The sequence below is a fragment of the Sciurus vulgaris genome (assembly GCF_902686455.1).
Source record: "Sciurus vulgaris genome assembly, chromosome: 18".
Taxonomy (NCBI): domain Eukaryota; kingdom Metazoa; phylum Chordata; class Mammalia; order Rodentia; family Sciuridae; genus Sciurus; species Sciurus vulgaris.
Genome location: NC_136479.1, coordinates 12,163,610 through 12,185,792, shown reverse-complemented (window position 1 = coordinate 12,185,792; position 22,183 = coordinate 12,163,610). Strand labels below are relative to the sequence as shown.

Sequence of the window (22,183 nt, the reverse complement as noted above, 5' to 3'; positions counted from 1 at the left end):
CCCACCAGCCTCTGGCCAAGCTTAAGCAGGTGGTCGGCCCCCGATTCAAAAGCCCGAGCGGGCGCTCGGCAGAAGCAGAGGAAGGACTGGACCCACTCTGGGCCCGTGCGTGGCAGGAGCCAGCCTTGGGGTGGGGACCTCTCTGTGTGACCTAGGACCTCACAAGCCCACACTGCTTGGACAGAGGAGCTCCAGACTCCCAGCCTCAGGCCCGAGTGGAGTCCGGAACTTGAACTTAGGCTACGGAGGTGACAACAGCAAAGCACCACCTGAGTATCCGCCCGGGCCAGCACCGTGCTGGGCTCACCATCCTCTGCCCATTTGAGGTCAACCGCAGCTCCACCACCCTCTTGTCTGGAATGGCTGACATGCTACATAGTACATCACCCCGGGGACCGAGGTCAAGTTCAAGTTCAGCTTCTCTCCAGCTGTGTGACTTAGGGGCAGCTCTGCTTCGCTCACCCATGCAAGGGGAGATGACGGTCACTACCTCCCGTTCAGCAGTCCCTGCAGCACTGCGTGGCGCCTGGTTCCTCTGGACCCTAACACAGCCGTTGCCAGCCATCTGCTTTTAATAAGATGCTGGCTGGCAAAGCTGGAATGTTCCAGGCTGCTCCGAGCGACCTGAGCCAAGACCCACGCCGAGTGCCAAGGAGGGAACTGGAATGTCAGACGCGGGGACAACGGTTCCACCATGGGGCCCTGAGAGCAGTGCTGCCCGGCAGGAAGGGCAGCAGGAAGGGTGGCAGGCTGTGCGGAGGCCTCCACGTGGGAAAGCAAGGTCCCAGGCTCGAGGGGAGCAGAGGGCGCAGCTGCCCAGGACCCCAGGGAGCTGCAGGCCTCCTGGGCGGCCAGGCAGAGCAGCTGGCCCTTGTCCCTTCTCCCTCAGGGGCAGGCAGGTCTGGGTGCAGGGCCTGGGAAGCCTGGATGGCCCGCCCAGCTCACCTCTGCAACGGCTTCCCTGCCGCGGTCACCAGGACGCCGTTCTCCATGTGCTTCGACTCCTTCCCGGGACCCCCGGGGCCAGCGAGGCCTGTCAGCCCTGGGGAAGAGAGGAGATGGGCACGGGGGGCCTGTCAGCCCTGGGGAAGAGAGGAGATGGGCACGGGGGGCCTGTCAGCCCTGGGGAAGAGAGGAGATGGGCACGGGGGGCCTGTCAGCCCTGGGGAAGAGAGGGGATGGGCACGGGGGGCCTGTCAGCCCTGGGGAAGAGAGGGGATGGGCACGGGGGGCCTGTCAGCCCTGGGGAAGAGAGGGGATGGGCACAGGGGGCCTGTCAGCCCTGGGGAAGAGAGGGGATGGGCACGGGGGGGGGGCCTGGGGAGCTGGGGAAGGCCCAACAAGACAGGCAGGGCTTCAGGTCGCTTTGGGGTTCTGAGGACGTTTGACCCGATACTGGCATCGCCTGGCAGCTGCCCTGCAAGGGCAGGAGGCCCACCTGGGCCAGGTCCCTGGGGCAGGGTTGGCTCTGCTGGGCCCTGGAAGGCTCCTCGGCTGAGGGCCCTGGGCTCCAGCTGGCCCCTGTGTGGCAGCATGGTGAGACCCGGCCCAGCCCAGCCAGGTTCAGCCAGCAGGTTGTGGGCAGGAGCCACCCGGAGAGGGCAGAGCCCCCTGGTGCCCAAGCACCCAAGGCGGGGGATGCTCAGAATAAACAACCAGTGTGGCAGGGGCGCCAGCCACCAGGCAGAGGCCCCAGGCTCCAGGGCAGGGCTTTGCCCAGGTGATGAGGAAGCATTTCAGCATGTCACCGACGGACAAGGCCACTGTGGGGCACGGCAGCCAGACCTCTGCCCCAGTGCCAGGAGAAGCCATCCAGCTTCAGGAATCACCCGGACACCGCGATGGCTCACTGTGAATGTGACCCATTCCAGGGCTGGCCTCGGAGAGCCGGGGAGTCACCCAGGAGAGAGGCACAGCTGGGGACACGTACGGGGCCAGCAGTCTGGCCAGCACGACCCCAGGAACCTGCTGGCACATGAACAAACACAGAACGCACGAACCAGGCTGGAGGGCGGCCACAGGGAGCCACGGAGCCAGCAGGAAGGAAAGAGGGAGGGGCTGGGGCGCACTCGTCTCCGGGACACCAGGGCTGTCGACCTTGGCTAGGGATACACCACCGGGGGGCGTTTATAAATGAATAGCTGCCCCTGCTCCTGGGTCCAGCGGGGCCCCACGGACTCTGAGCTCCAGGGCAGTCAGGTAACGGGGACAAAGGGACCTGCTCTCAGCTCCTGGCTATGCACCTGGAGGAGGTGAGAGACCTCTCTGTGCCCAAACTAGCACATCTGCAAGACTGGAGGAGCAGCAGGCCCCACCCTGGAAAGTAGGCGAGGGTGCTGGCTGGGCTCAGGCGTGGCCTGGGCACCGTTGGAGCTCCGTGCGAGAGGCCGCTGTGGCACCTGTGCCGTGTCCAGGCGACAGGCAACTCTAGCCACAGCCAGGACCAGGAATCAAAGGCTCAGACAATCGACTGTCAGTTTTGTTTTTCTAATTAAACAGCAACACCCAAAACTGAAACAGACACACCATGCAGGGACAAGGGTGACACCAGGCAGGCCTGCCCACGCAGCGGTGCTCAGACACGTGCAGGACGCTGGGAGCCGGGCCGCTGTAAACGAGTTCCTGCCAGCAGGAGGGGCCGCGGACACTCGCAGGGACTCGCGTGGGGAGCACCCTGCCGCCCGCTCAGCCGCGCCTTCCCTCTGGCCCCTGCTCAGGCTCACGCGGGGCAGCAGCTGGAGAGGCTGCCCACGGTGGCCTCCGCAGCTGCCCACCTGCTCCACTGGGGAGGTGGAACAACGGGGGCGGCTGGAACACTGCGCACGGCGAGAGGGCGGCCTGAGGGCGGAGGAGGAGGGCTGGCCCGGAGCTGCCAGCAGAAATCCGAGCGCCAGGCCCCTGAGCTGCTGGGCAGCTGAAGGACACGGAGCCCCAGGTGACCTGTCCCTGCAGGTCCTCTGACTCTGCGGGTCCCCGGGGCCCATGTGCAGCCTGGCCATTGGGTTGTTACCGCTGTCCTCCGCCCTCCCGACCTCGCCCACAGGGCTGCCGCGAGGAGGGGTCCAGCCTGGCCCAGGGCTCTGCTAGGCAGCACCAGCCCGCCACCCCCTGCAGCCACCCAACAGCACCAGCCTGCTCTGTCGCTGATGGTCACTTCCTGCCCTGCCCTGGACGCAGGCTGGCACCCTCAACCGCTGCCCTGCTGCCCACCCATGGCACGCCAGCCATGCTGCGTGGTATCCTCGGGTCCTGGCAAACGTGACCCACGAGACAAGAAAGCGTGGCCAGGTCCGGGCCATTCACAGGAGCTTGGAGCGGCAGGCGCCCCCCGGCCCCCCTCAAAGCCTGGTGGCAGTGAGCACCCCCCGGGCCACCCGCGCGCAGCCTCAGGCAACCTGCAAGCCCCGCCAGCTGCAGGCCTACTGACCTCCTTCCTCTGGGTCCACCACTTTGCTGCCTGGAAGGCACAAGACCCAAGGGAGCGTTAGAGACCCAAAGGCTCCGCCAAGTCCCCCGAGGCGCCCGAGGGGTCAGCAGGATGGTCTTCTGAAAGGAGGCAAGGCCTCCCGACCGGTGCCTCGGTTTCCCTCTCCCACAGCTTTGTGCTCAGAGGGCGGACGGTACCCCCGAGAGCGCCCACAGGACCGAAGAGTAAGGGAAGAGAAGGTGGCGAGGCTCAGAATCCAGGACCCGCCCCGGCTGGCTTCCCTCGCAGCTGCATTTACCACCACGATGCCCTTGACTATCCAGTGTCTGTCTCCCCATCAGACTGCGAGCTCTCCAGGACACCATGCCCCCGCCCAGCACCCAGCAGCCATGTGCAGCTATAAGTGGTGTGCACTGAACAACTGGGAAGGGGGCACCATTTCACATGGTGGCCCAGAGACCAGGTGGCTCTGCAGCACACAGAGGCTCCCAGGATACACACCTGAGAGGCAGATGGACAACGGATTGGCCAGAACAAGCAGAGCTGACCTCCCAATGCCACAAGGGCAGAGCCCTCTCCGTCTAGTTCCACAAAGCAGGTTTCTAAACCAGCTTGAGAGAGGCGGGTAAAAGCAGCTGGTGCTTTCTGGGAATCTGAGCCATTCATTCGGCTGTGTTCAGGTAACCCTGACCTATGGGCTGGCCACCCAGAGCAGGCCTGAGGTGTTAGCCACTCACTCACTCAGCACATGACTGAGAGCTACTCTGTCCAGCACTGTCCTCAGTCCTGGGGACACAGAAGTGACCAGCAAGCCATGCTGAGACTCAGGTCTCTGGGGAGGGGGCGCCAGCGTGCTGGGAGACGTGGTACCTGCTGCTGGGCACCATATGTGCTGCAAGGAATGAGACGGAGCAGGGCCACGGAGCGGGAAGACGCTCTGCACTTCCTGAGCACCTGAGCCCTCGAAACCTGTCAATCCAGGGACGTCCCTCGGCTGCCCGAGAGCTGAGCCAGGAGGCGTCCCTGCCTGGATGGCACAGAGCAGCCTGGGCTGCGTTCGCCTGGCCGCCCTCAGAGCGGGCACTGCCAGGGCTCCTGTTTATGCCAAGGCTGCTTTACTCAAGAAGGTTCTGGAACTCGGCCTGGGCCAGGGCCAGCAAGGCTGGCCTCCCTTGAGGGAAGAATTCGACTCAGCTGCTTTACAGCCGACACCTCATTTTTGACCAAAAACGGAGCTGCCCGGCTGCCCTGGCCAGCCTGGACCTCCAGCTCCGGCTCCTGAAGTTCTCCACGGTCAGAAGAGGAAGCAGCAGCCAGGAGGGCAGCCGACAGCAATGTGCCGTCCGGGAGGGGCTCCCGGCTGCTGGGCGCCAGGAGGAACAGGCAGGGTGCAAGTGAGCGAGAGAAAAGGGGCAGGCCCAGAGCCCGGGGCTCCCCAGGGGTGGACACAGAGGAAGGACGGCAACCATCCACTGACTCCCGAATCTCCTGCAGCTTCCAAAGGCCCACGATGAGCAGAGGAACCTCAAAATCAGAAAGAAAAAGACAAAAAAAGCCAAAAAACTGGAAGCGAGGTGCAAGGAGCTGGGCCCGGACTCGGCTCTCTGCCTGGGATGAGGCACGGAGGCCCTGGCCTCAGGGAGCACAGCAGGCCTCTGGGCTCCCGCTAGTCCTGCCCGGGGCCGTGATGCTCCCTCCTGGGGCCAGGAACCGCTTTGCTGGCCTGACCCCAGCAGTGACCCCGGCCGGCTCCAGACCGGAGCCCTGCTGCCCAGAGTCCCTGAGGCAGATTTCAGGTTCCTGAAAACGACCTCAGGGGAGGTCGGGGCAGCTCAGTGCAGAGCATGCGAGAGGCCCAGGCTCCACCCAGCCCTGCAGGGGGGTGGGGGGAACCAAGGCGCCAGGGTTGGGTGCAGCCGGGTGTACCCGCCAGGCACGCGGGAAGCCCCGCACTCCCTCCCCAGTGCAGCCGGGGGGGGGGGGGGGGGGGGGGGGGGAGGACAGAGTAGGACAGAGTAACGCGATGCCTAGGTAAGGCGGCCAGGCAGAGCGAGCAGCCTCAGCCATCGCTGAGCCAGCACCGTAAAGACGGCAGCACCTCCCGGCTCAGCCCGCCCCACCTCGGCTGCGGGTCCTAAATGACCTCATGATCCAACCAGGAGCAAGGTTCCCCGGAGGAGCTGCAGAAGGGGCCCCAGCAGGCCCCAGATGGCAGGCGCAAGGGCCAAAGCTGAGCGGACGGGCCCCTGGGAGGCGGTAAGGGGCCGCCCGGTCTGATTTAGGCCCACAGACTGAGGACAACGCTGCGTCCCATGGGGCTGGAGGCTGGGCGGCCAAATCAGGGAAATGAACCCAGAGGGCCAGGCAGGACTTGGTCACCAAGTGACCCACTGGCGTGCAGAGAATGACAAGGACGCTGGTGCCCGCCACCTTCTGCTCGGGGTGGGGGTGGGGGGGTGGGGGGGGTGTTGCAGGCTGGGAGGGCGGGGAAACAGCAGAGGTCACAGGCCGGCGACACAGTGTGAGATGGTAAAAGTGCAGGAGGAGCCCGTTGTGACCACACACCCTAATCCCAGGGCCTGGGGAGGCTGAGGCAGGAGGATCTCCAGTTCAAAGCCAGCCTCAGCAAAAGCAAGGCCCTAAGCAACTCAGTGAGACCCTGTCTCAAAATAAAATATTAAAAAGGGCTGGGGATGTGGCTCAGGGGTCGAGTGCCCCTCGTTGAATCCCAGGACACCCTCCCCCGTAAAAAAGGGAGGAGCAAGAAGGAGCAAGAGACCCACCAACCTCATTCTGGGAAGAAGATTCAGTTAAACCCAGATGTATACTTTTGGAAAGCAGAGGGGCATTTTTGTCTAAAGCCCACAGGGCAGGTCAGTGAGATACAATGACTAAGAAGTCACCACGACCCAGACTAAGAGACAGGCATGGAAAATTCTGCACAAAGAGCAGAGAGGCTAGACTTAGGGCAGAACTTTCTAAACATAAAAGCAAGAACATGTAAAAAGTCACTGTAATCAGAGAATTTAAAAGCTGAGGGGACTGCTGCTATCACACAGGCAAAAAGCCAAAAACACGACTTTTCTTTCAAAACCATGAGGGTTTGTAGCAGCATTATCCTTAACAGCCAAAAAGTAGAAACTACCCAAATGACCATCCACAGATGAATGGATAGGCCGGCCGCAGTCCCTCCACAGAATGGAATATTACACACCCAGAGAAGGAAATGAAGTTACGAGAAGATGAACCCACGGGCTGGATGCTGGTGAAAGAGCACATGCCCTCCAGCTCCCAGGATGTGAAGAGGCCAGGAAGCCACTCTGCAGAGACAGGGAGCACATCTGAGGTCACCCAGGTGTCAGAGGAGTGGCTGCTGATGGACTTGGGTTTCCTTAGAGGTCACACAAATGCCCTGCCATCGTGGCCATGGCTGCTGGCGACGAATGGGTCACGGGGTTTACCAGGTGCGTTACATTTACTAAAAACCCCTGGAGTTGCGGAGTCGTTCAGGAGCCTGGGTGGACCAGGCTGAGGTCCAGCCCTGCCGGTGGCTGCTTCCCCTCTGAATCCATGGCTCCCCACTGCACTTTGACCCAGTCCGGAATCCTGGGGGTGCGGCCTCACCCCTCTGGCTGCTCTGCACACCCGCCTGGTCGCCTGCCTCAGCCTCCTCCTGTTTCTTAGACACACAGAGCGCGCGCTGGTCCTGAGGCCCCCTCTTGCTGCTCCCCACGTCTCCCACCCGGCCCAGGTCACCGCCCAGCCTCCTTCTGAGTCACCAGGCTGCTCCCCAGCCTGCTGCTCTTTGCTTCTGAGCTCCTGATGTCATCCCTTGAAGTTCTACCCTCAGCACCTCAGAACATGGCTGCATTTGGAGACGGGATCTGTGCAGAGGCCAGGAGCCGGGGCGGTCACACGGACACAGGGTGGGCCCTCCTCCAGGACCCGGCTTCCTCCTAAAACCACAAATCTGGAGCCCGGCACATGGGAGACTGCCCCGCGAGGAGGAAGCAGGGAAGGCGCCAAGGTGCCGGAGCCCCGGAGGCCAGGGGAGACCTGGACGCGCTCCCTCGGGCCCCAGGAGGAAGCCGCCGCCGACACCCTGGTGTCCAGCCTCCAGCACAGACTGTTACATGAGCCACCCGTCGGTGGCCTTCTACAGCAGTCCACAAAACACCACCAGAACCTAACACACAGCAGGTGCTTCAAAAATCCCCGCAGGACGAATGAGCAGCACATAGCTCTTCTGGGAGATCCGGAGGCCCTGGGGCTGGGCCTGCACGACACAGACCCCACTGTCCTTTCCCTGCCCCCAGAAGTTGCTCGGTGCAGCCCGCCCCTTGGAAAGTCCACTGAGACCCGCTGGGGACACGTATGAAAGAACACGCCCCAGAGGCCCAGGGGCCTATGAGTCTCTCCTGAGGAGGGGCAGGGCAGGCGGCAGAAACCAGAGGGTCCTTGGGACCGATGGTGTGGTCCTCTGGGCACAGAGAAAGCATCAGGTACGTCCTCCCGTTCCATGTTAACACGGGCCACAGACGGGGCGAGCAGAGGGTCCCGCCAATGCCCTGGACTAAGGGAACACAGGCGCCCGAGAGGGCAAACCAGACCCCAACCTTGGAACCGACTGGCAGGAGAGCAGAGCAGCCTTGGAAGCCACCCAGCCCGGAAACCTGCAGGGACCACGAGGCTAGCCCGCTGCAGGGACCACGAGGCTAGCCCGCTGCAGGGTGGGGACAGACCAGGCAAGGTGGCTGGGAGCAGGCAGGTCTACTGTGACCCGGCAAAGGCCAGGGACGGTCACCCTTCCCGGGCAGTAGTACGAGCTACTGTCCATCAGATGCCTTGGAAGCGTGTGGGCCCAAGGCTCTGTGCACTTGGCCACGTTCCTGCTGCCACAGAGCCTGGTTGGCAGGGAAGCAGGTGGGGCTGGAAGGACAGGCCGGCTGCCTGGCCCACCGACTGAGCGCGTCAGCTCCCGCTTGGGGACCCTCAGGGCGCAGGCTCGTCCAGCCTCTGCAGTCGGGGGGACAGCGGTTCCCATTGCCCTGCATCTCGCAGGAGGACCTGAAGCTCCACGGCTCCTTTGCAGGGGCCCTGGCCGTGTCCTGGGCAGCTACGCCCGCCTGCAACCCCCGCCTGGCCACAGAGCACCGACCCCTCTCCACTCAGCACCCAGGTGGGGCGTCTTCCGCCAGATTCCTGGGGGACCCACCGCCTCCCACCCGCCTCCCACCCTCCTGCCCGCTGTGGCCACCAGGGACCCAGCTGAGGACCGGCCCTTACTGTCCTCCGCGGCCTGCTCCTGCTCAGCGCTGGCGTAGGTGCGCAGGAACTCGGCGAAGGCCCCGTCCCGCGCCAGCAGCTCCTGGTAGGAGCCCATCTCGGAGACCTTGCCCCCGCTCATGACGATGATGACGTCCACCTGCGGCAGGTAGCTGACGCTGTGCGTGACCAGGAGCCGCGTCTAGGGTAGGCGGAAACCAGCCATCAGCACGCGTGTGGGGGGATGGTCTGACCCAGCACTGCAGTGACCCAAGGGGGGTCACCAGGCCCCAGACAGCAGAGCAGACGGGAGGTGGGTGAGAGGGAAGCCCCCTGGCCTCGCGTGGGTGTGCCGAGGGAACAAGGCCAGCGGGGACCCCGCCCCAGGCTAGGCCGGGACGGGTGCTGTTTTACACATCTGTTGTTTTGGTACCAGGGACTGAACCCAGGGGCTCGCCCACGGAGCCACATCCCAGCCCTTTCTATATTTTATTTAGAGACAGGGTCTCAATGAGTTGCTCCCGGCCTCGCCAAGTTGCTGAGGCTGGCTTTGAACTCGAGATCCTCCTGCTCAGCCTCCGGTGCTGCTGGGATTACAGATGGGGGAACAGAACCTCCCAGGCCAGAGGGAGCAGGAAGCCGGCAGGCGCGTGGACGGCCAGGACGATTGCAGGTGGCCATCTGAGTTTTGGAGACCTCACTGTCCCTCCCGCTTCCCAGAAGCCACTGCAAAACCTTGGCCTTATAAAGAGAAGTGCACTCGGTGCCTCAGGAAGGCTTCCCAGAGGGCACGAGAAAGTGTTCAAGGCCAAGTCAGAAAGCAAGCAAGTGGATGCAAGGACCGCCGCAGGACACGCACTCGGCCACGGACCCGCTGCTGGCCGCCCCCCCCATGGCAGGACACAGACTCGGCCACGGACCCGCTGCTGGCCGCCCCTCCCCAGCAGGCACCTTGCCCTTCAGCATCCCCTTGGGGCCGACCACGTTGTCAAAGATGTGCTTTCCCACGTGTGCATCCACGGCCGAGAGGGGGTCATCGAAGAGGTAGATGTCGGAGTCGCCGTACACGGCCCGGGCCAGGCTCACGCGCTGCTTCTGGCCACCAGACAGGTTTACGCCCTGGGGGTCAAAGCAGAGGGTGGGTCTCCTGGAAACCCCAAGACTCAGGGGGGGTCACCTGCTGGGGTGCTGTGGGCGCAGCCAGGCCCACGGGCTGCCCTGTCCATGAGACAGAGGGCAGGAGGTCCAGCCCCAGGCCGCAGCCCCACAGAGCGAGCATGTGGCTGCAGCCACCAGCGTGGCCACACCCGTGGAGTGGGTGGAAGGGCTGCTGGGCCGGGCGCCTGGCCTGCAGTGAGCGCTCGAGGTAAGCGGCTCCTGCTGAGCCTGGCTCTGATCTGTCAGTCACTGGGCAGCCACGCGGGGCGGGACAGGCTCCATCGGGCGCTGATGCAGGCCTGTGCTCCGCCTGCTGAGGGCCAGCGCAGCCTGCCCCACCGCCACAGATGGCCAAGGCCATGACACCTGGCTAGGCCGCCGCTGTGGAGACCCGCTGGGTGACTGCCCAGCCCGGTCCTGGGAGAAGCCCACCACCCTCCACACACTGAGAGGGGTCCTGGCCATCAGCTCCTTCTGATGGTCCCTCTGGCCCCAGCGTCCTGTCCAGGGCAGACACTGGACCCAAGCGGAGTTGGGCATACGTCTCCCTCCAGATTTTGTCCCTAGACAGGGGCAGTCAGGAGTCGCCCAGGGCCAGACGTGGACATTTGTCAAGAAGGACAGAACGAGAGGCAGAACAGGAGCCAGAGGACCCAGGGCTGCCAGGAGGCCTGGGCCCCGGACCCCACACCCGCTTGGCCGCTCCTGCTTCTGCTCACGCCAGCTCTCGCGCCCTGGATGAGCAGAGCTCCCCAGTGAGAATTTGTTTTTTCTTTCCAAAGAGCCACAGATTCACCTCCATTCAAAGAACTCATTCGCCAAATGAGAGCCAGGAACCGCTGCTGGGGACAGAGCAGCTCCTTGCGCCCCGGGTGGCCCCAGGGCCTGCCCTGCGCTCATACCGACAGCCACCAGGGGCGCCAGAGCAGGCCAGTGGGGCTGGTGGGGCTGGAGGCTGGGGCGCAGGGGTGCGGGTGAAGGGGACCTGGGTCAGTGAGAAGCACAAAGCACAGCCCTCTTCAGAGTGATGGAAAGACCAGGGCCCAGGAGCCCCCCTCCCCAAGTCTCCCTGGCTGGGTGGCCTGGGGCAAGTCACTCAGCCTCTCTGTGCCTCTCGCCTCAGCCCCATCTGGTGGGCCTGCTGCAGGAAGTGCTGGGTGTGGGCCACAGCACTGCTTCACCATCGCCACCGCCTGACAGGCCGTGGACGCGGGCAGCCTCCACGCTTCCTCCCACCTGCGTCCTACCAAGGAACGCTGCAGGCAGCGGACCATCTTGAGGTGGCCCGTCCTCTCTGTGGCATGTGTTGGGGGTGGACGGGACAGTGTGTGTCAAGGGACAGGTTTTCCCCTCTTCTCTTTCTCTTGGGCTTCTGCTGCAGCCACAGAAGAGCTTCCCCTGGGGTGGCCACTGAGGCCTCACCCTGACCCCGGTGAGGGCCCAGGGGCCTGGAGCGAGGCCTCCCGTCGGCGGACCAGAGCAGCCAGGGTTTGATGTGTGAGCCACTAGGACCCCATGGCTCTTCCTCAGGTGGCGGTGCCGAGCCATGCTGACCTTCTCGCCAATCTCCGTCCGGTCCCCGCTGGGCAGGATCTCCAGGTCCGGGAGGAGGGCGCAGGCCTCCACCACCGCGTTGTAGTAGCGCTCGCGCAGCGGACGCCCGAAGAGGATGTTCTCGCGGAGGGAATGGTTCTGGATCCACGCCTGCTGCGGGACATAGGCCACAGAGCCCTGTGGGGCAGAGGGAGAAGGGCGGGACAGACGGGTGGACGGGCGTGGCAACGGCTGCCTGCCCAGCCCCTGCCAGGGGAGGGCTCTGGTTCAGCCCACACTGCTCCACCGAGAGGGACGCCAAGTCACACCGGACCTGCCCGAGGAGGCAGCGGAGGTGAACACCGAGTGTCCACTGACCACCACCCTGACCCTGACCAAGCCCCGACCTCAGAGCGGGTGCCCTGCTGGGACCAGAATCCCATCAGGGGCGTCCACGGCCTTCGGCGGGCGCGGCCTCACCCTGGAGGTGGGGAGGCTGCCTGGGGAGGTTAGGCAGGGCCGCTGCCCTCCTGCCTCCAGGGGTGCGAGTGTGGAGCGCAGCATGAGGTCGAGGGCCGGGAGGGCCTTTGTTTTGTGTTTTAGTAACAAAAATGCTAACATTGGAAAAAAACGATTTTAAGAGGACAGAAGAGTACGTTAGTCACAGGAGGAGATCCTGAGGGGCATGGAGTTGGGGGACAGCCCAGGCAAAGGGCCCAGGAGGAGGCTGGGCACAGAGAGAGCAGCACAGCGCAACACAGATGCACAGCATGAGGGGAAGATAGGCAAAACTGAGCAGAGGCCACGCTGACTTCACACGAGGGCAACGGGGACTCATGAAGATTCTTGTGCCGTTTTTGGTACTGGGGGTGAAACCCAGGACTGGAACCCAGGGCCACTCAACCACTGACCACATCCCCAGCCCTTATTTTTTATTTAGAGACAGGGTCTCACCAAGTTGTTTAGGGCTTTGTTGAGTTGCTGAGGCTGGCCTCGAACTTGGGATCCTCCTATCTCAGCCTCCGAGTCTCTGGGATTACAGGTGTGCACCACGGTGCCCCCACTAAAGGCTCTTAAGTAAAGGAACTCCTGGGGGCAAGGCAGGGCGTGGGAACCAGAGGCTCTGATCCTTGACCTACATTCTCTGACTGAACTGCTGGCTGCAATACCCTAACTCGTAAGAGGCAGAGACGTCAGAAGGCCTCGACCCTAAAACCCACAAGCCCTTCAGACAAGGTATGCACAAGGCGCACCAAGAGAAACATCTGGAAAAAATCAAGACTACGCTTCGAGCACTCCCCTCCCCAGGGCAAAACAACCGGTCTCGGTCATGAATCATGATCTGACCCCAAACATCCACAGAGCTCTGCTACGGAAGCCGCTGCTATCGAATCGGAGTCAGAAGGCAGAGTGCAGCCTACCGCCACCGAGACTTTCTGCCTTGCTGACTTGAGCGCACCTGGCTCCATCACAGGGACTTAAAAGCAATGACAGAGCGTTTCTCAAAATCGCAGCTGACCGGGACCCACAATGACGAGATGTCTGCCCTCTCAGGCACCAGGAGGAGAGGCAGGCAGACGCAGAGAGGAACCTGGACACGGTTCTCCTTGCAGGACTTCTCAGGGCCTTTGCTTCTGTCTGCCACCCATCTCCAAGGGGGCGGGGTCCCGGGTCGCAGCACCTCCCCCGATGGGCGGAGCCTGGGGACGGGTATTCCCCAAACATCCTGAGAGGCCACTGGGCGCAGCCCACGCTGCAGGAAAGTAGGGGTCCAGCCTTAAGGGACTTGTCCCTGCAGCAGGAGAGGTTGAACCCAGGCTAAGATCTGGGGGGCCCTCCCGTGGGGGTCCAGCGCTCGGAGTGCTCTGAGCCCACGGGCCATGACCCAGCCTTCCTCCAGCGCAGGTGGAGAATCCAACAAACACTCCACCTAAAACTGCTCCTTCAGAAACGCGGCTCGGAGGAGGACGCCAGCCCGAGGGTCACTCTCGCCAAGTTGCTGTGTCTCCAGAAGGGGGCGCCACAGAGAAGGGAAGGCACAGAGTGGCCTGGGGCGGACGAGGGAAGGAGAGATGCAGGGCCGGGGAGCCTGAGGGTCTGCTGCAGGTGGACTGAGTGCCTCCTGAACGCCAGGCACCCTTCTACCAGCAGGGGACGCTCCGACCTCTGCAGTGGCGGAGGATGGGAGGGGTCGCTGGGGACAGGAGAGGCCTGTCACACGTCAGAATGGACCCGACTGCTCCCTGGCGCTATGATGTGATCCTGGTGGGTGACGCCCAGCCTGCTGCAAAGCCAGCGAGCACTGCCCGAGACAGAGGGAGGTGGCCGCCCGCCCATCTTCAGGGACTTGAGCAGCACCTCCTCCTGCCTCCCCTAGGATCTCACTTCCTTCCTTGAGGTGTGAAGGCCCGTGGAGGCTGGGGGAGCTGGAGACTGATGGGAGGCTTGTAAAAGGGGCCAGTCCTTCCCCTTATCACACTCTACGCTTCCTGCTGAAACCCGTGCACAGCGATGCGTCGTTCAGGCCAGAGAATCCACGGCCTGGCACGCAGCAGCCTGTGATGTGAGAACTGGCCGGGGGCTCGGAACTTGGGGTCCGATCTCTGGGCCTCTCCTGCTTCCCCACCAGCCTCTCCCCACAAACGCAAGAAAAGAACACAGTGCGTCCTCCGGGGCAGCCCGGGAAAGAGCGATAGAGCGAGCGAGCCGGACAGAGGGACAGCGGGGAGACCTGCCACTCCCGTCGCACGCGCAGGGCAGGCCCTGGACCCCGGTGGCCCGCGCCCACAGCCCTGGCCTCACCTTCAGAGCCACGTGGCCCTCCACCTTGTCCATCTCCGCCAGGAGCGCCGAGAGCAGGGAGGACTTCCCACAGCCCACCTGGCCCACCACGGCCACCAGGGCGCCTTCCGGGATGGAGAAGGAGATGCTGCAATGACACCACAGGCCCTGGCTCAGCCAGCTGCCCCGGGGCCACCTGCACCCACTTCCCTTCAGGGTCCGCCAGGTCTGTGCCCAGGGCTGCAGGCGTGGGCAGGTGCCTGGGTGCAAAAGACCCCGTAGGTGCCAAGGCAGCGAGGGAGCCTGGGACCTGTCACCCTCAGGGAGCTGAGCGTGCTGGGCAAGAGATGTCCCCAGAGGCAGGACACTCCGACCCAGCCTGCAGGAGGAGCGGGCCATGTCAGGTGAGACTGGAGGACGCCGCAGGCTAGAGAGAGGGAAGGGCCGAGTGGAGGAAGGCCCGGGGTCTCCAGGCAGCAGGGGACTGAACAGGAGGGCTCCAGACTGCTGGGGGGGAGGGACGCAGGCAGGGCGAGGCCCCAGGACGGACGGCTGTGGGGCAGGATGGGAGGGAGTTCCGAGCGGAGGAGGAATTTAAGTTACACAGGAGGAAGAACTTCCTCGACCTCCAGCTTTCCATGAGGTAAAGAGCACAGACCCTCCTCTCAAAGGGCGTGAGAAAGCAGCACCCTGAGCCCGGCCAGGGCAGTGCCGAAGGACACGGCGTGAATGGGGCCCCCTCAGAGTCCCTTTGGCCCTGTGCTGGGGGTTCCCTAAGGAGGCTGCTCCTCAAGGTCACCAGTCAGGAAGGAGAAGAGGCACCTGACAAGTTGCCTGGGGAAGGGGACGGATGGGGACGGGGACAGGGACGGAGCCACTCCCGTGACACTGGTGTGCTGCAGAAAGGGAAGGAGCCAGTGGGCAGTGCTCAGGCGGGAGGGGGACCCTGGGAGGACAGGAAGACAGCTCCCTTCTGGGCCGTGTCAGCCCTGGAGCAGCCTGGTCACCCCAGACCTTGGCCCTGCAGGCCCAGGGACTGGCTCAGGGAGGGGCACGTGGCCTGTTCTGGACCAGTAAGAGGCAGGCAGGTCTCCAGCTGAGGAAAGATGTCCCCAGAGTGTGGGGGCCTCTGCTGTCACACAGGGTAAATCTCAGAGTGAAGCAGCCCAGAGGGAGGCAGAGCAGAGGGGTGAACGAAGATCTGACCACCCATCAAAGGCCCTGGATCACACCATACCTGAAAGAGGAGCTTCTCAGCTAGAAACCAAACTTCCCCTTTGCTGCCCGGCTGGGCAAGGCTGCCATTGCTCATCGTCAGAGTTGCCCCTCGGTGCCGGGCACCTTCTAACCTGCTCCTCCTGACAGCCCTAGCCAGAGTGGCTGGACCTATTTTCTAGATGGGTAAGCAGAGGCTAGTTCAAGGTCGCAGAGGTGGTGAGCAGCTGGAATCTGGATCCGCACTTGCCACAGCCCACGGCTCTCCAGCCAGCGCCCCACCCTGGCTTACCTGTTCAGCGTGGCGGGCTCGCCCCTGGCCCACGTGAACGTGGCGTTCTTCACGGTGATGCTGTTCGTCCCCCCACCTGGAAGCACCGGAGGACACGGTCAGGCTGGGAAGGAGTCCCCGGCAGTCGCCCTTCTCCCCTCCTCCAGGGTCGGCCCCAGCTGCTGGCCTTCTCTAGCCTCGTCAGCCGTTTCCAAACAGAACAGGGACCCGCAGCCCTGGAGCCGGCTGTGATCCACAAGGCGGGAGGCAGCCTTGGGGAGGGCGAAGCCCGCAGGACAGGAAGCTGCGCCATCTAGATGCCCGCAGGGCAGGGGGCCCATGGGTGACCCTGTGCTCAGGGAACCCCTGCCCGCTGTCCCAGGCGGGACGGGGCAACTCCGTGTAGCACCACGGTCAGTGGGGAAGCAAGCCCATCCATGGCTGGCACTGCACCCACCCTGGGGACTCCTCAAGCTCAGGGTGGGCTCTGTGCCCCAGTGCCCCAGCCCCTCCCTCAGCCCAGCACCCGCCTGCTCACTGCCCGCTCACTCTACCGGGGACAACTGTCCTCAGTCTCCCCAGGACACCTGTCCTAATTCTCCCCAGGACCCTGGTCATCAGTCTCCCTGGGACCCCAGTCCTCAGGCTCCCTGGGACCCCCGTCCTCAGTCTCTTCAGGACACCTGTCACTCAGTCTCCCAGGACCCCAGCGGCAATCAGCTCCAACAAGCAGAGGCGGAGCGGGCGGTGCGCAGGCGGGCGGGGCGGGGCTCGAGGGTGGAGGAGCCCAGCTGACCTGGCCCCGGGGAGCCCCAGACTCGACTCCCCTTCAGGTTCCCTTCCCTGCTCTCGGTTCACTGTCACCCTGGAGCCACCTGGAAACCTCTGGAGCTACCGGGGTGTCTCTCTGTAAGTCGGCAAGTGCAGAATTAACTCCCCTGCATCAATAAACACGTCTGTGGCGAGAGGAAGCCACTGGCCAGCCCAGCCAACCTCCCCAGCCCAGAGGGAGCTGCTGGGTTTCCTCCTGGCCTCTGGGTGGTTCTGGGGTGGAGCCCAGGGCCTCTGAATGCCACTCAAGCCCCCTTCCCAGCCGGAAGCCATTGTGGTCAGGATCCGCTGAGGACCCTGGGACCTGGCGCCTGGGCTGCCTGGGGGGCCGTTCGGGCTCACGAGACTGGGCACACACCCCAGGGAGCAGGGGGCTGGCGGGCCGGGGCCCTGACCCTGGCAGCTGAGAACTTCAGCGCGAGAGGCCCCCTGGGTGTCAGGTTAAGGCGCACGTTTTGCAGAGAACCTCCTGGAAGGCGCCAGTCCTCAGGTGCAGGGAGCAGATGCCAGCACCCCCTGGGCAGCGGCTCTCTGCAGGGGCCACCGTGCCCCCCAAGAGCGGTCAGACAACCCTGGAGACACTGTCGGTTGTCAGAACCAGGTGGAAGCTACCAGGTGGAGTGGGCGTGGCAGGCAGGGCTGGCACCATGGTCCACGAGACGGTCCTCAACGACACATCTCCAGGCCCCGCGTCACCGTGCCCAGAGGAGAAGCCTGCGCCCGGGGGCCCAGATGCAGGGATCACATCCCCACTGGCACCAGAGGAGGGACGACCACCGTGCTGGCTTGTGTAGCGCCTTCTACTACAGCTGCCGCGTCAGGGGTTTTATATGTCACTGAAGACATCTGAAGGCCTACTAGGCGCCGGGCACTGCCCACCAATGATGACCAGTGTCTACACACATTCGGTCCTACAACCACGTTTACTGGGCTCTGGAGCCAGGCTTTGAATGGGCTTTGAGTGCTGGACAGTCACAGGCAAGTTACTTAACTTCTCTGTGCCTCTTTCTTTCTGTAAATAGGATTGATGACAAAGGAATCAACCCCGAGGGCTGCAGTAGGAGGGAATGCGCAGGAACCTCGGCGGGTGGTAGCTGCTCATAAATCTCGGAAGGTGACCTGACACGGCTGGGAGCACAGACTCCACCAACCGGCCGGGCCGTGGGTTCGGACTTTCTCATCCACTGAATCATCTAATTACTCAAGCGAGCTTCCTCATCTGTGAGCTCGGAGTCCCACCGGCCCCTCTCAGTGCGCAGTGCCGAGCACCGGGTCGGTCAGCACGCTGGCACCCTGGGGGATGACCGTGCACGGCGGGGACATCACAGAAGTGATGGTGGTCACTGCGGCTGCTGCCACGAGAACGACGCTGAGTTCCCACAGAGGCGGTGTACAGGACCCCTGCTCACGGGCACCGGCGGGAGAGTGTGATTTAGTCACCGTCCACAAAACGAGCGAGCCCACCAGTGACTCACCCTGCCAGAGGAAGAGCCCTCCACCCCTTCTCCCGATGAGGAGCCAGAGGCTCAGACCCAGGCGGGCACAGCTGGCGGGGGTCGAGCGGGGCCAGACTGTGGTTTCGCCTGTCCATCCACCCAGAACAGAATCCGGCCCTGGGCCCTGGAACCCGGCCTCGGGGAGAGGGGTAGTGACCCAGCGGCCACCTCCCCGGGGGGCCGCAGTGCACGTTCAAGGGCCTGGGGCAGGGAGGTAAGAGAGGCCCCAGGAGTTCCAGGGGCCCTGGGGGAGTTCCGGGGGCCGGCTCCCCGTCTCTGGCCCTGGTGCCGCAGAGCAGAAGCCAAGGGCAGCCCTGGAGGAGCTGGTCAGGGAGCCGTGTGGGGACCAAGGGCACGCACCGTCCTTGACGGGCCTCCGCTGGATACTGCCGGGCTCCAGCTCCTCATGGGAGAGGAAGATCCTCAGGCGTTTGAGGGAGACACTCGCCTAGGTGGGAAGCAATTACAGGGCACCGTTATTTTCAAAAAGCATTTTTACACAATAAGGGCAGCTGGATTTCAGTGGCTTCCCCTGGGTGGGGACAGCCCACATACTCCTCCTCCCTCCAGGTCCCCGCAGAGCAGAAACAGGTGTCTCTCCTTGTTTCAGGAGCCCACAAAAGACAGAAAGGAAGAAGGACTCCCTGAGGGGCGGCCCGAGGTGAAAAGGGGCTGCAGGAAGTAACACACTGAGGCAGGAGGCCCGACTCTGACAGGCCGGGGGCAGAGGGCGCCCAGGGCTCCTGCGACCTCCAACAGGACCCAGGTTATTTTAAGAAGTGACTGGGGACTGTGTTGGCATGACAATGTGTCAAGACCACGTAAGAAGCACAGGCTGGAGTACCTACGGGCGAAGGGCCCAGAGGTTCTGAGACCTGCTTGAAAATCTTCCAGCCAAGAGAGCAGGAAACAGAGGTGGGCGGAGGGAAGGGGTCAGAGGAGGCCAGGGAGCAGCAACGCGGGCGCTGGGCCCTGGGGATGGGGACACCAGTCCTCGACATTCTTCCTCAAAGGAAAGTTTCCCAATGCCGGCAAAGCCTACAACCAGATCCGTACGACCGGATCTTCGGGGTGAAGCGTCTATGTGGCTGGAAATGGAATTTAAGTGGATTTGCACAAAGCTCAGGAGAGGCAGGTGCAGGGGCTGCAGGAGGGTCACCTCTGTCCACGGAGCCGCCATGGGAGCCGGGGGGGGGGGGGGGGTGGAGTGGGCGGGGGGATCCTATTGGGCCAGGTCAGCGGGCTGGAGGGGTCAAGGCCTATCGGACTGGTCACATCTATCAAGGGGGTCCACAGCCGCAGTTCAGAAAAAAACAGGCTAGGATGGATCGGGAGGGGACAGAACATTCCAAAAAGACCCTTCCGGGGCCGGGAAAGCCTCGCATTTAGATCTGTTTCAGACGCTGGCACCAGGGCTCCCGTGGAGAGGTGTAAGGTCTTCTTTTCTTTGGGGCCTGATTGCAGCGGGGACGGTTCACACCTGGGCCTCCTGGAGCCCCGGGGTCCACGCGCCCCTGGCTGTGCCCCCGCCCCTCCCGTACCTGTACGATGCTGCTGATCACCATGGGGAGGATGTTCAGAGGGAAGCGGAGGATGTTGAACAGCGCCAGGGACACGAAGGCTTTCTGGGCGTCCAGGACGTTGCTCTTGTCCACCGTCACGTAGACAGCGAAGGTCGACAGGGCCACCTGCAAGCAGGGCCCAGTGCTGAGCAGGAGACACCGGGGCCGCACAAGGCAGGCCCTCCCCGGCGGCCACATGGGCAGACCTGGCACAGGCAGGGGCTCATACCACCCTCCGAGGACCGACAGCCAGTGACGGCCAGCGTGCTGCCTCTCCCCGACCCGGCCTTGGCCTGCAGCTCCCCCACCTGAAGCCGCCTGGACCCCACCAGGGCAGCCTGGTTGACCCCATCAGCCTCTGAGAGCCAGCATCCACCCTGACCGCCAACAGCCCCGCGGGGCTCCACGTGACACCGGCTGCACCGCAGGGCACCTGTCTTACCTCGTATGGCAACATCACAGAGTCAGCGTTCCCTACGCTGAAAGGCCAACTCCTTGAAGGAACTGTCTTGTGCCCAAATGTGTCCTCAGTGCCCAGACCAGTCCCTGGGGCTGAGGGACCCTCAAGACGACTATGAGGTTCAGATAGGAGGAGCCCCCGACTCCCTGTATTGTTAGTGCGGCAACCTCAGGGGAGAGGACTGGACTGTGAGAGGGGGAAGCCCATCAGGCTGTGCTGCTGGAAAGGACTGGCTGGTGGGCGGGGCCTTGGGCAGGTGGGCGGGGCCGAGGTGGGCACTGATGGCTGGCAGGGTGCATCTGCCTGCAGCCCCGCCCCCTCGTCCAGGGGCTCCCTGACCCCTGAGCTGAGCAGCTCTCCTGCACTGGCCCCTGATCAGCCTCACCTCAGTCCCAGAGCGATGGAGCCGGCTGGCTATGGCCTCAGACCCCTGAATCCATGAGCCCCACTGAACTTCTCCTTGACTAAGTTGTTCCTGTTGCATGTTTGGGTCACAGCAAAGCAACTAACACAACTATCTTAAGTTCATTTCCTGTCCCAGGACCCTGACAAAAAGATTGCTTTCCACACACACAGAAAAACAGAAACCACACAGCCCAGGCCGGGTCCTGGGGAAGCCCTTCCTGTTCCCACTGAGAGATTCACCGCGCCTGGCTGGTGCCCACTGGCACACAGAGACCACCTGGATCTGGGCTGGCTGAGACGGGAGCATGGCACCCCAAACCAGCCCCTGCCCTGCCAGGTGGCGGGAGGGGCACCCCAAACCAGCCCCTGCCCAGCCAGGTGGCGGGAGGGGCACCCCAAACCAACCCCTGCCCAGCCAGGTGGCAAGAGGGGCACCCCAAACCAACCCCTGCCCTGCCAGGTGGCAAGAGGGAGGGGCACCCCAAACCAACCCCTGCCCTGCCAGGTGGTGGGAGGGGCCCAATAGCTCCACGGGGCGGCTTTTCCTGGGAGCAGGGAGCCTGATGGGTTTGGATTGGTGGGTCCCTTCCTCACTGCTGAGACCAGGGCAACGCCAGGTGGCAGGGGACGAGGCAGCAGGACCTGTGTGCTCTCCCAGGACTGTGTCGTGAGCAATCTGGCAAACACCAGACCCCAGCAGTGGACAACAACCTCTGTCCCCAGTTCAGCCATGATCCTACAGCCCTCAACGGCCTTCCCTGGGAGAGGTGAACTAGGAGCTCGGGGCTGACCACCAGGAGGTGGGCAGAGGCACGCTGAGCCTGCTGGGCCTTGTCCACGGTCAGCCCTCTGCCTCGCGGTTCTGTGGACCTCAAAGACTAAAGCTGTGTGTTTGCCACGGCTCAGCTGTGTGGTGCTGGTGTCTTGCTCCACCTCTCTGAGCGAGACTCTGCTTTCCCGTCTATGAAATGGGGCTCAGGACAGGCCTTCAAGGATGGTTGGGAGCAAGACCAGCCCCCGAGCAGAGGCCCCGGTACAAACTCCTCAGGCCCTCCTTCCAAAGACCCACTGCTGGCAAGCAGAGCTGGACTCCTTCCGTGGCTCTGACAAGCCAGTGCAGCCGAGCAGAGGCCCACGGGAGGGGCAGAGCTCCGAAGGCCACTGACCTGTGATCCCCTGGACGGCCACACATCTGAGCAGCCCTGACATACTGGCAGCTGACCCAGGGTACCGTGCTTCTTCTTCTTAATATTTAAAAAAATTATTTAACTGATGTGCACAAATGTAAAAATCGTACATCATATGATCTGGGTACCGAGTAATGCTGGGGTACCTGTCCACACCGCGTCCTGCTTAAGTCAGGTCGAACTATCGGTCTCCTTAACATTTATCCCTTCTCTATGGAGAACACTCAAAATCCATTCTTCCAGCTTTTTGAAAAAAACACACAGTACGCCACGGTTATCCGGTCACGGCAGCTCGCAGCTCCCGCGTGCCAGCTGTCCTCGCGGAGCAACCTCCCCGTTCCTCTCCCCCTTGAAGACATCCCTCACCGACACCCTCTAAACGGAGCCATGCGGTAGGCTATGACTCAGCCACAAACAGGCAGGGGCTCTGCACAGCTTTTTCTGGTGCTGGGTTGGACCCAGGGCCTTGCACACGCCGGGCAAGTGCTCCCGCCCTGAGCTCATGGCCAGGCCAGCGAGGCAGTTCATATTCATGCCACCAACTGGACATGGCCTGAAACCATTGTGCTAGGCGATGGCCAGAGACAGGCGG

The 22,183-nt window shown here is 63.3% G+C and overlaps 1 protein-coding gene across 1 annotated transcript in view; it reads right to left on the bottom strand.

Moving 5' to 3' along the window:
• The window catches only part of ABCC1 (ATP binding cassette subfamily C member 1 (ABCC1 blood group)), a 113,474-nt gene that overhangs the window by 16,221 nt on the left and 75,070 nt on the right, over positions 1-22,183 (bottom strand). The window contains exons 13-20 of the mRNA XM_079120603.1: positions 19,519-19,665; positions 18,338-18,425; positions 15,672-15,747; positions 14,186-14,312; positions 11,405-11,581; positions 9,644-9,811; positions 8,714-8,894; positions 946-1,042 (exon numbers count right to left, since the gene is read on the bottom strand). Coding sequence (XP_078976729.1) covers positions 946-1,042; positions 8,714-8,894; positions 9,644-9,811; positions 11,405-11,581; positions 14,186-14,312; positions 15,672-15,747; positions 18,338-18,425; positions 19,519-19,665 — 1,061 coding nt within the window. The remainder of the gene's footprint in view (positions 1-945; positions 1,043-8,713; positions 8,895-9,643; positions 9,812-11,404; positions 11,582-14,185; positions 14,313-15,671; positions 15,748-18,337; positions 18,426-19,518; positions 19,666-22,183) is intronic.